Raw genomic sequence first — 13,435 nt, 5'->3', positions numbered from 1 at the left:
AGTCTCTGCAATTCAGCCCGTCAGTCTTTTTTGTTAAAAAAAAAATCACATATATATTTCCTTGTAATGTCTTTTTAATCGGCCGTGTAGTTAGTTAGGCAAGTATTAGCTACTCACATTGCATAATATACGCAGCATGCTGCAGCTTGGCTGTCACTGCACCATCTGGGATCCAACAGGTCTCAGATTAACACAAATGTTAAACATCTCGACGGTGCCAGAGAGCCCGCTCTGCTGCTTTTTGTCAGCCAGTAAGACAAAAGATGCACTTGAGTATGTTGCAAGACAAAAAAAATGTTTATTTACGTATACATGTTGTGTTATTTTTAATATTTTTGTAATGAAAATCACACAAAAAGTCACTCTACTGGCTTGTGCAGATAGTCCTTAACCACTTTCACTGATTTTCGTAGCCACATTTCACAGTTTTTGCTCTTTTCAACTATTTCAAATAGTTTGTGATAATGTTCGTCAACAGGTGTCATTTATTAATAACAATGCATCGTGTCCAATTTAAGCTCCCGGTTCCACATAGCAAGCCGAGTATAGCTGCTCACTGAAGGTTTAGTTGCTCTTCGTTGTTTGTATTAATGTAGATATTAACCAAATCATTGCGTTCATTCATTCATTCAGAGACTCATTTATTAGAAGGGCACGGGGCCAAGTGCCATATGTGATAAAGTCTTTATTCACACAGCCGAGGGGCCATAGATCAGTTATGAGATATTTCAGGAAGTTTTTCCTCCTTTGAGAATGTCTTGATTTATTATTAATGCGATCTGTATTAATATATTTTTAAATAATTTATTCACTTTTGCAGAAATTGTGTCACGAGCCGCATGTTCTATTCTAGTTTCATGCGCTCGCCGTTTGAGGAATGATCGTGGTGGACCCTGAGAATAGGCTAGCGATGTTGATCGATGACCTCTGGTGTCAGGAGGACTGGATTTAGGCGAGATAGTGAAACCTATATTTGGAGGCTAGGACTATTGATCAAAGTGACAAAGAGGAGAAGTGGGTGTAATGACTTCATCTACTTTCTCTGGCGTCGGCTGCTACATTAAAAATGTATCCCGTCTATTTTCATTTCATTAAAATAAAGTCCAGTGGAAGATTGTTTAACCAGCTCTTGATGTAAAACTTTTACAAAAGTAAACACACATCCATATGATCATAACTAAATCAACGTTCTCCATCCTGCGTGTGACCTTAAGATGACCTTGACGCCTCTTTAAAGAATAATTAGACAGAAGCATGTCATGAATCACAAATCATTAATCTTTTGAACTCTTGCCTTTACTGGCATTTTAAAATACCATAGCCAATGTGTTTTCAGTTTACATTTTTAGATTTGGTCATTAAAGTGCTGGAGGGAAAACAGCGTGATGCCAATTAAGCTTACTTAACGGCTTCCCTCATCACAGCCATGCATGTGTCACTTTATTCATTAAAACAGGGAAGTGCACCGTCACATAAATACAGCAGGTCAAGTGTTTCATAGAGTTGTGTTGGTGAAAAAGTCAGAGAAGGCTTAATGTGAACTGTGACGTTATTGGAAAGTGTTTTGGAAAGAAAACAAAGGCCCGATCCCAATGTCCACGCTCACACACTCACAGACTTTGAAGCACGTTCCCACAAAGTCCGCGAGGGTTTTGGGTAGCCCCACTGTCAAATCGTTGAATCCTTGAGAGCTCTCACGGTCATTTTGAGCCCTTTTATGAACACTTTCCGTTAGTCTGCATTCCTACAGACTTTGCCTGAGCGAATTATCCACAATTCATAGCATTGTGACGTTAAACACAGGGTTACCACGGTTACCAGAGGAAGCTGCAGGCGTAAAAAAAAGGTAAACAAAGAGAACGGCACATGGGTGTTCAGCCAGGCATATTTAGATTTACAAATTAAGGATTTAAGATGAAACATGAAAAACACATGGAGTCAGGGGAATACCTGGTTATTCATCGAACATTTAATTTTAATTTTGAATAAGGAAGTTTGACAAAAACAAGTAGATTTTTTGACAGTTACCTCTCGTCTCATGAGTCTGGAAGACATTCAAATAGGCAGTAAGAAAATGTCAAATAAAAACCCACAATTGGCGTCGTCAAGGTAATGTGATATGTCGCAGCAAAGTACTGTCCCATTCATATTTATACCATTTCAAGCCCTTGCAGCCTCTCACACTCACGGTCAAGGCCTGCACACGCGGTCCATCACCTGTTCATACTTACACGCCAACAATAAGCTCTTCAGATGTCATATTGAGAAAAATAAATACATATAGGCCGAGCCTATATTGCGATTGCCAAGCCCTAGGCTGAGTGGTAGTACTCTGTATGATCGATACTGACTTTCATGTGTATTATCAGTGCATTCCTTTAAATGAAGTAGTCATCAACCATTCCCAGAAGAACTCTTAGATCCATCAGCCTCCCGACAAATACTTCCCCACAGCTCCTGGCGGAAACACTTGCTCCATCATCTGAGAATAACAAAATGTATCCACTAAGCCGTATTAGTGTCTCATAAGCGGTTTGTTTAACCAATTTGAATTGCACAGTCATAAATATAAGAAGCTTAAACGCTCAATGTGTTATTGATTATGCCTACTATATTTCATGAGAGCAGCCGAGGATGCGATATATTATTCAGCAGGACTGCATATCAACAAGTACTGAACCAATAATAAATAAGACATCCTCAGCAATGGTACACCAACTTTATTATTTCTTACAGCAACTTAGACCATAGGTTTAGTGGTTTTACAGTTCATTTTTAACATCAATATGATGCTCCTAATGTAATTAATACTATTTAACTATTATCAGTATTGTATTTTGTGACTTTATACACCTTTTCATTAGTTTTCTTTTATTAAAAATAGGTCCTGTTGTTGCTAATCTGTGATATTTTCATCGTGTGGTGTCAGTATATTGTAGGGACTGTCGAGAGGTTATAATGCTGTAACCGAAGTGCTTGTTGGATGCCATTAGCTTTATATAACTTAACAGTTCCTTAACACTCATGTTGTCACTCAGGCTGCTGAGTGACAACATGTTCTTTTCCCTTTTAGTCTCTAACCCATAGTCTGATCCACTCACCCTGATCTCCTTAAGGGGATTCAAAAGAAAAGAGATTTAACTTAAATTCCCTCTGAGGCTCTGCTTCATGACCAGTTTAATGACGTTTTTTTTTCAATATAAATGGATGTAACCTTGGAAAGTCTCAGTAGTTTGGTTCTCAGTGTAACATAACTGCTGCAAAAGTGCCTGTTTACCCATTTTATTATAGCAAAAGATACAAATAACAAATACATAAATGGGAAACACAGTCTGAACACAGCTGATACCTGTTGCCTCTCATTTTCTAAATTGCAGTTTCACAGAATTTTCCATCCCTGTGTCTCGTTGGCTGCATTAGCTCCTAAGTGAGCTGGACATGTTATTATGGTGTTATCAGGTTAGTGCTGCGGGGCTCTGGACCGGCTGGAGGAAGTGTAACAAGGCCTGCTGCTGGTCCTGCTTGTCTCTGACTAATGGCTCTGAACATGATTGAATTTCTTAGTGCAGCCAGCTATTTCGTAATAATAATGGAGACGGTTGAAATGTGTGGCGTGTGGGTGGACACCGTTATGGAATACCAGGCTGAAATCTTTTTTTACATTAAAAGGTGTAAAATACGTAAGTACTGGTATAATAATACTATTTCCATTTTCTGAGACTTGGTCATTTTGTCATATTGAACTTTTCACATCTAGCTGATGGCATGGAACAAACATTGAGCTCCTCAAGATTGTTCATGTTTTTGTTTAGTATATTGTTATGATAACTAGTATAATAGAGTCTGGTGAAACCCTAAAAATGGTACAGTGCCATGCAGGTCTTGACACGCTCTCATGACAAATGATTGCATTAGTAGGTTTGCTTTCCTTTCTTTCAACAATGCTAATGACGCCTCTGTCAATACTTGCTGACAAGTTCGCTTTTTCATTTTTGATGCTTTCATGTGTTTCTGCAAACATTGATTTAATGAAGTTGCAGGAAGTTTAATTATTCCTTTCTTAGTACTTTACTTTAAAGTAGAGCTGCAGCGATTAATCCATTAATCAATTAGTTGTCAACTATTAAATTAATCGCCAACTATTTTGATAATCAATTGATCGTAATTAATTGAATCAGTAATTTTTTAAGAAAAAAAAACGTAAAAATTCTCTGATTCCAGCTTCTTAAATGTGAATATTTTCTGGTTTCTTTACTCCTCTATGACAGTAAACTGAATATCTTTGAGCTTTAGACAAAACAAGACATTTGAGGACGTCATCTTGGGCTTTGGGAAACACTGATCAACATTTATCACCGTTTTATAGACCAAACAACTAATTGATTCATCGAGAAAATAATCAACAGATTAATCAACAATGAAAAAAAAAAGTCTGCTGATATTTAGCGAACGTTACTCAAAGTAAATAATTTATTTGTTGGGTACTATTTTCACCTGTGGATTCATACACATTTGGTGCTTTGGTGAGAAAAATTTCTGACCCGGCAGCCATGTTGAGATAAGTTGAGGAAACACCAAGCACCGCCCACCAGCCGGAGCAAACTTTCTCATGTTACAGCTAAACGGTACACTACAAGATGCTTCTAAAACCATTTGAGGCGAGGAATAGGCATTACAGTAACAGAATATTGATTCATATTTGATCAGCGCTGCCTAGTTTGACCGTTTGATCAGAGTTCCCGAGTGATTGACGGCTGCCTCCTTTGAATGAACAGCCAATAGGAACACTCTCTCTCTGAAATGACCTGTGATTCGCCAAAGTCTTCCGTCACAGGCTAGTTTTTCTAAAGCCTGAAAACAGAGCCATGAGGAGGAGCAGAAGTCTAGTTATCTCTCAGAACATTTGAATTACAATATGCTGAAAGGTTATTGTGGAATTTTTGCCCAATGATGCCAAAAACCTTCTGTCCACTGCCACTAATTCACACACCGTTGCACAGGATGACAAGGTCCCACATCACGATGAACGTGGGCACTGTAGTGTATTTTAAGTTGATCCCGTATACACCATCCTGCTGCCATAAATACTCACCGGCGCACCAAATCCGTGGCTAAAAATAGTCCCCAACAAATACACATTTTAATCCTGCTTGAATAATGTTTGCTTAAAAACTACAATGCCCAACTGTTTCAGGAGAATTGTTTACCCTTTTTATAAAAGTGAAGCCGTTTGTACAGATTTCTGTGACAATAAGATTTCATGGGATTTAATGCCAATGACAAAAACTATAGAATATTACCAGCATTTACTCTTTAACTTAAGTAATAGATTCCAGTTGATTTCTCATCCTTCATCCTAAACCAGACTGCTGACAAACAGATGCCTGTGTTGTCTCACAACTGTGTACCTATATGTTGGGGACCATATTCATTTAAGTCCCTTATTTAAGTGCACCAACTCCAGCTTTACAAAGATCTATGGTGCAGTGGATGCATAACACGTGTCGCATTGTTGCATGCCAGGAGTTCTTCGAAGCCGGCTGCTCTATCCCGCCAGACATGTAGCCCTTTCTGCACCTGTAGAATGTTGCATGTTGAGATCTTGGGCATTAACACCCCAACATAAAAAGGACTCCCGCAATAGTGTGCACACATGATAATAGCAACCACATAAACTGTAACTTTCAGAACAGTTCTTTTTCCCCCTCTAACTATGTAAATGTGCATCAACTAATCCCACATGACGAGCAGAGCTGCAGGAGAAAGGCCTCGGAGAGAGTGATGTGTGACACCATTAAGGTAGAGGAGGAGTAGGATGTCACAGGGTAAAGAGTATGAGTCGTGTTAGCCTTGAGGCTGTGGGGTGTTTCATCAGGGAGCATGGCTAACCTCTGCATCCTGTCTCAATTTCCTGCTCTGTGAATCATGCCAGTCCCAGCAGACAGACAGACAGACAGACGGACAGACAGACAGGTGGACAGACAGGCAGGCAGGCAGCCCACTCAGTGGAGCAGAAACACCAGGAGCTCAGTGGCTGCCATGGATACACTCCTGGAGCCTCTTTGCTGCTCTCACTCTGTATGTTTACTGTATGCATGCGTGCATGCATGAGCGTGGGTTTGTTTTGGAAGCCTTGAGCCCGGTCACTATAATAAGACTGGTGCATTTATGTTTCTGAAGTGGTGATTTTTAGTTATTGAGCTGTTGTTCATGTTGTGTTTTTGCATAGCTGTCAATCAAACAAAAAACGTAGGTGGTACTTTCTATTAAGGTTTGGATTTCTGTAGGTGGTATTGTACTCCTTTATGTCAACTTAAAGGTGCTCTATACGATATCCAGAGCAATAATACAGCATCAAACAACTATTTGCTATGTAAAGATATAGAGGAATAATGTCTACCTGAGCAGAGAATGAAGTCACTCTCCCTCTGTGTGTGTTGTAATCCTAGCTTCTCTGTGCTTTGTTGACATCGCCTGACCGACCGTGCGTGCCTTTAAGTGCATGTTCGTGCATGGGAGCATGTCGCACTGGCTAGCTCACGGCCACCGCTCTACACTGCAGTCATGCGGTGGTTACAGCTGATAATGCCGTTACGTTACGTTACGTCAGCCGACACAACCACTAAGCCTTATGCAAATGATGCGCAATGACGTCACCAATATGCAAATGAGTGCATGGTGTCATCTGACGACTTTAGTGTACTTTTGGAGCTAATGCTCACTACTTTGCTGCTGGCTCAGCCATCGCCATGTTGAGAGCTGCACAGAGGCAATAGAAATGCCCTCAATCTCACATTTAGCACCTTTAAAGCTGATAGCTCAATATTTTTTTTGTTATTAACAATGAATGAAGTGACACTTTATAATGTGAAAAGCGTAACTTGTCACTCAACTGTGCAGCTCATCTCAGCTTGAAGAGTTTTAGTGTCTTTAAGCACCTTTTTTTTTGGTTTCATTAAGCCTTTTTTTCTGACACAGCAGGACAATATTAACATAATGGAGCATTTGGAGTTTAAAGCTGCACTAATCAATACTTGTATATATGAAAATCATGATTATATTGCTAGATTTGAGTCAATGATTGTCCATGACAATTATTAGTCTTTACTGGTTAGGGTTAACGATTATTTAATGGCCCTTTTGTGTATCAACATTGTGGCTAATTAAACTACAGGAAGAACAATCTAAAAAGCTGCACTAATCAATATTTTAATATGAACTTATGACTAACTTTAAAGGAGTGATAAGTGTGATGTGAAAGGTTTCACTCGACACAAACACTTATCACAAAGCCACAGAGAATTATTACCCAACTCTCCAGTCCACCCCAGCTTTACGGAGTGTTTAATCGCCTTTTAGCTCTTAGTTTCGGTTTTATTGCCTGCGACTTAAGTGTCTTGGTTCATTCTCCGCACCCTCAGTAGCAACAGGCAGATGTTTTCAGTAAACCGGGCCTACCAAAGAACAGACGGACAAATTTAGCAACTAGCCCGTGAACATAGTGAAGCATTTAGCAGCTAAAGAGCCAGATATGTTTCTCTAGGAGACCAAAATAGAAGTAGAAGGGGAGGGAATACTAGACTTAAATTTGTCAGGTGGCCAGAAACACGACTCGTTGCTCCATGTCTGCTAACACGCTGGCCATAAAGTGAAATATCAATGCAAGTCATGATACTTGCAGCTACTTGCTCCCTGCTACACCAGGAACGGTGGCTGTTATCATACTAAAGTTGAATCTTGATCTTGCCTCTTTCATGTGCACAACAATATCGCACTTAACTCATACCGAAGAAGCTAATGTTTAGTCAAAACAATGAGAATCCCGTAACTGTTATAGCTGTACAGCTGCTTTTGCTCACAGTTAATGATAGATATAATATTACACTTGTCATATACAAACATCACATCACAGTGCAGAAACACTAACTTTGTAGTCAAATGTACTTTTGCTCCTACTGGCTATTTCTTCCAATTTAACTTAATGAAATTTCAAGCTGTTGTCACACACTGGACTCAAAGCTTCTGCACTGCTGGACATCACCAACAGAATTAAAGAAATAAGAGCACTAATACCGCCATGTGGCTCTACCTATTGGCTCCCTCTGTCTTTATTGGTCTTCGTGCTGTGGCCTGGATGCTAGCAGGACAGCAGCTGGGTGTACACAAATGTGTTGAGAAAGAGTAGGAAAATATAAACATTTATCTTATAACTAACTGCTATTTCAGTGGAACACATATTTTCCCATGCTAGAGGATTTTTCTATGGAAACATCCAACAGAACACGGAAAAAGGCCGTTATGTAATGGCTGTAGGTTGATTTGATTTTTTTTTTTTATTTGATTCTTTATTTTTGTGTCATGCACGCAAAGCGCCCGACCCTCGTGGGTTTACAAGACACCAAAAATACAGTTGCAGAGGTCAAACATTTCATAAGATTTCATTAAATTATAAAATTACAGGTTATTTTACCACTCGGCCTTAAGGGGACTATTTGTAAGATTCAGAAATGCTGCTTAACAGCGACACCTGTGGCCTTGAAATCAACAAAAGTCAGTGTCGAGCTCGCGCTTGCTTGCTCTACATAGACATGAACGAGCATCGCTCAAAACAGTGAGGCGACAGACGTCAGCTAAAACCACAATATCACTCTATATTTCAGCTGCTTGGCAGTAATGTTAGCTGACCAGACGAAGGTCTCTCCATGAATCAATGCTGATCCTAGTGTTGGCTTTTCCTGCTCAGCGCAGGCTTCAGCAGCAGGGCTCCTCAACAAGTTACGTTATCGCCTCCCGACCGCAGCCGGCAGCCGAAGACACCGGCACCCGGTCGGTAACGAGACGATAACGTAACTTGTTGAGGAGCTCCGTCACTTCACAAGACACTGTTGGTCTGGAGGAGCTGCAGCATTTATTTCTGCACAAATGTCCACTCTACATTCACTAGATATTCTCAGAGCTAAACTAACTCTTCTGCAGTGTGGAGTGAGCGCGCGTTCACGTCTAAAGGTGGAGTGAGACAGCGAGGATGCGCTGAAGGAGAGCAGGCAGCGGAGACGAGGCTCCGGCCACACGCGAGCGCGCATATGCGAACGTGCATGTGTGCAGACCCGCTACATTTATACGCTTAAAAAGTTACAAACAGTCCCTTTAAACAAAATATTCTGCCTTCCCCCCACGAAGCTTGGCAAATAAAATTCGCTACAAAAAAAGGTTCCCTTCCTGAAGCACAACTCAAGTTTTTCATCATGCAGCCAAAAGAAATCAACATAAATGGAGGTCATTTTATTAATAAGTACATCCCTTAAAAACAAAAAGTGAACCTCTTTCTCAATTTCACCTAACAAACAAAGTCAAGGGCAAGGCCTCACATTTCTTTGTTTGTTGTACAGACTTTCAAAATGAATCATTTTCTGTTAAACTCTGGTCAAGTGTCAGATCTTTCACTGTTGCCTTCTGCATCTTCTTCCATACAGGAGGTCCATCGGATCATCACAGTCGATGGCATCAAGCGCACCGACAAGGACGACCCGGCGGCCAGCGAGGTGGGCTGGATGACCTCGGTCAAAGACTGGGCCGGAGTCATGATATCCGCTCAGACGCTGACAGGAAGAGTCCTGGTGAGTTCACACTCGGTCGTCATCCTTCGCTTAATCTTTGATTGACATCTCCAGCTACTTCAGCCTACGTGCAGCAGCAGGCTGTTGGTTAAGACGTCAGTGAGATGAAGCGTGACAGCCGATTATGATCACCCCCAAACTTCCACATGACAGCTTGGCGCTCGGGTTGAACTCCCTCATAGTGTGTTTGTCTGTGAAAGGGCCTTGTGTAAAAAAACATTTGTTATTATAGCACAGGCCTTGCTGAGGAGGAGCTTGCATCTAACAAGCCACAAATCGTGCACGCTTGAATGTTTCTTGAATTTATTTCTGCTTGTCCGACGCATAAATATAAAGTTTTTTTGAATCTGTGTAGCTTATCTCTCAGACAGGAAGGCGGACGCATCAAAACAAAGCCTGGGGGGCAAAAAAAGGAGAGATTTAAAGAGTGTATTAAGGTCATACACCCTATAATGCCCTCAGACAGCAGAGAGAAACAGATCCAGAGGGACGGAGGGAGGAGGGACATGTACAGTTTACCAATTGCATTTGGTCAGCTGAAGTGGTTGCCATGGCGCCTGATGTGTCTGTTGACAGCGTGGAGAGCACATGTCTCTTCGACCACTTATGAGATCCTTATCAGATCCTTATTTTACTCTGAGCTGCCCCACCCGTTGGGACGGCGTCGAGTCAAGGACAATTTCAGGATGATGGAGAATCTGCTGTACTTTTTGGTTTTTATTTTAGTGTTTGATGATTTGGATGTAAGTGCTTGGCAACGCAAGAGTAGGACTGAGAAGTGATGAAATGAAATGGCATAAGTGGGAGCCCCATGCCAAAGGCTTGCCGCAGTGCTCGGGGCTGATCCCACTTTCACCCACCCCACTAAATGTGGTGTTGGCTCAGTACGTGGAGGTTGTTAATCATGAATGCTGGGTGGGCAGCCACACTCGAGCATAACGGTTTGATGTGGAATATTAACGGACCACTTTAGCTCATGTTTGTGGGACAAAAAGCTACTGGCATTTTTGGAAGGATAAGAAGGAAAAGCATCCTAGTTGTTGTCAACAAAAAATGATTTATTCAAAAGGGTCTCTCACTGTGGCAAACACTTCATGTCAAGTGCTTTAGTCATAAAATGTGCATCGTGTTTGTATGATTCCTGCTGTTGGTGTACGTTGTCATTTAAAACCCCAATGAAGTGGAACATTTGTTGTTGTTTTGAGATGATGTGTGTAGCCGTGAGCTTCTGCAAGGAGGTGATGAATCAATTTTTTTTGCTCTCAGTTGGTGCTAAAAACAGCACGTTTCTTTCATCTTCCTCCAAATGTCACATGAAACTCTGATGACTCAGGCTGAACTCAGGTTGTCCCCACGGCGTCGTCTATTAGCTCGTCCTGAGCGCAGACGCCAGTGATGGTTAATGGTGACAGCAACATATTGCTAACAGAAGCGTGACATCAGCTTGTGTGTTTCCGTGTTTTTTCCCACTTTGAACCACCAACGCTCCCCTCAATTTGGACGTGCGTGTGTGTGTGCAGCTCAAGTGCCCTGTCTCAATGATGGCTTGACACACAACTGTTTAGCGAGCGCTCGTCTGTAACCATGGCAACTGCAGCTTACCTAAACACGGCAGATGTGTGTGTTTTCTATGTCAGGCTGTTTAGGGGGCACATTAAAGCCTATTTCCAGGCCATCTGAGAGGGAATTTTACCGGGGAGTAAGAGGTTGGCTTAAGTGAAAGGCTGTGTGTGCGTGTGTGTGTTTGTGTTCATGTGTGTGTGTGTTTCTTATTTTATGCATCTATCTGTGCGTGTTTGTTGAGCTGCTATTCCCACATCTTCACCCACGTTGTTGTTCTCTTTAAAAATATAGTTTTTGCAAGCAGCCCGTTTGCTCTAGAAATATTCTGAAACCGCTTTTTACTCCAGGATACTAATATGTACCTGTTTTATACTTAAATTGATTGTTTTTTAACTTAACCTCTCTATACTTAGGGGAGTAGAAAATACCAGAAATCTCAGTTCTTCTCCATGATACGCTTGGTGCATGTGAATCCGAGCGAAAGTCCTCTAATTAATTTTACCAATTAAACCTGCTTACATTGAAGTTTATATTTGAATGCACTCAAGAGGAGAATAAATCTTAAGCCTAAAAGACAACTGAGACGTGGATTATGCAAAAAAGGAAGCTCAGCTCCAGGATGTCTGCAGTATTTTTGTATTTGTGATGTAGGTTATGGATCAGTCAAGCAGATGTAAGTTAATGTCTCTGCAGACTCAATTACTTATCCAGCTCTTCTCAGTTCAGAGTAGTATTTACAGAAGGGAGAAATAAATGAGACAAACAAGCAACAAGAAAGTGAGTTTTCAGATGCGTCATCCAGTTGAACCTTGAAAAACCTCCTGTGTGATGACAAGATTTAAAAGGACCAAACTCAAAATATATACTCATACAGATGCAGCCACCTAGAATTACCCCTCCCAGCTGACTTGCAGCTGACTTCCAGCCGATTGCCAGCCAGTTCCCAGCTAGTTTCCAGCCAACTTCCAGCCAGTGGGAGTCTCCCCTCTTAATCATACATTTCTGTTTAATGTTTCTGTTCAATCAGCTTTATATAACACAACATACAACGAATGTTAAGGACCTGGTTAAAGCTGGCAGGTTGGTGCAAATATGATTAAAAAAAAGTTATTTTCATAAAACGGTCACTATATCCTGACAGTAGTGCATGAGACAAGTAATATGAAAAAAACAGCATGTGCCTCTGGGTCCTCCGGTGCTCCTAATGGCATCTGCAAGATTTCACAGACCGGAGGAAAACAACCAATCAGAGCCAATCTGGAGCCTGACATCTCTGAGCAGCTGTCAATCACTCGCAAACTCCAATCAAACGGCTAAACTAGGCAGCGCTGATCAAATATGAATCAATATTCTGTTACTGTAATGCCTATTTCTCGCCTCAAATGTTTTCAGAAACATCTTGTCGTGTACTGTTTAGCTGAAGCCTGAAAGCCTGAAAACAGAGCCATGAGGAGGTTCAGAAGTCTATAGTTATCTCTCAGGACACTTGAATTACAATATGATGAAAGGTTGTTATGGCATTTTTGCTCAATGATGCCAAAACTATTCTGCCTACTGCAGGTTTAATGTTTAAAATACACAACGCAAACCTCAGTTTTCTGATCTTAGCATCAGATAGCTTCTTAGTTGGAGGTTTATGTTGTTATCATATTAAATTAAATTAATTTCTCTCTCTTCTTATAATCTGGCGTTTCAAACTGAAATTTTGAGGTATTAGCCTCAACAATTGAAGCATGACACGTTTCAGCCCAATGTGATCCTCTCTGCACACCGAGCTGTTTACCGCTGGCTGAGGATGTTGAGTGATAAGCAGGTGCATGCCGCCCCGTGGACGGCCCAGAGGCCTGATGTTCATTTGCCCGGCTGGCTTCGCGTCTCGGCAGATTGTAAAAGATCAAACCTTGCCTTTAGGGCTATTTGATTAGCGGGGAGGACACTTCCCTGATGACCTTTAAGTCTGTAAAGGTTTATCTGCTGGAGATCAGGGCTCCACTCCTCGTGCAGTCGCATAAAACAAAAAAGGAGATGCCTCGTGTTTATTCTCTAATTTCAGATCAGCTGTATGTAAGGACATGGTTTCTCCTAGATTGGGGACACGCAAGGATCCCATCTGTCACTTTATGCATTATTGCATTTCCCTTCCCCCGCAGTCACTTTTGCATCATACAAGACCACCCTCCCTATTCATGAAAAGTGTCATCACGTTGCTGTTTGCTCACGTCAAAACAAACAAAACTGGGGGGCTGAACAGGTGG

The 13,435-nt window shown here is 41.3% G+C and overlaps 1 protein-coding gene across 24 annotated transcripts in view; it reads left to right on the top strand.

Moving 5' to 3' along the window:
* Positions 1–13,435, top strand: part of LOC119480057 (calcium-activated potassium channel subunit alpha-1) — a 96,109-nt gene that overhangs the window by 6,274 nt on the left and 76,400 nt on the right. For all 24 annotated transcript variants that reach the window (XM_037756138.1, XM_037756139.1, XM_037756141.1 and 21 more), the window contains exon 2: positions 9,474–9,617. In XM_037756138.1, the coding sequence (XP_037612066.1) occupies positions 9,474–9,617 (144 nt within the window). The remainder of the gene's footprint in view (positions 1–9,473; positions 9,618–13,435) is intronic.

The sequence above is a fragment of the Sebastes umbrosus genome, chromosome 20 (genome assembly GCF_015220745.1).
Source record: "Sebastes umbrosus isolate fSebUmb1 chromosome 20, fSebUmb1.pri, whole genome shotgun sequence".
Lineage (NCBI taxonomy): Eukaryota > Metazoa > Chordata > Actinopteri > Perciformes > Sebastidae > Sebastes > Sebastes umbrosus.
Note: the sequence above shows the minus strand (reverse complement) of the source record. Positions and strands in the feature narration are given on the sequence as shown.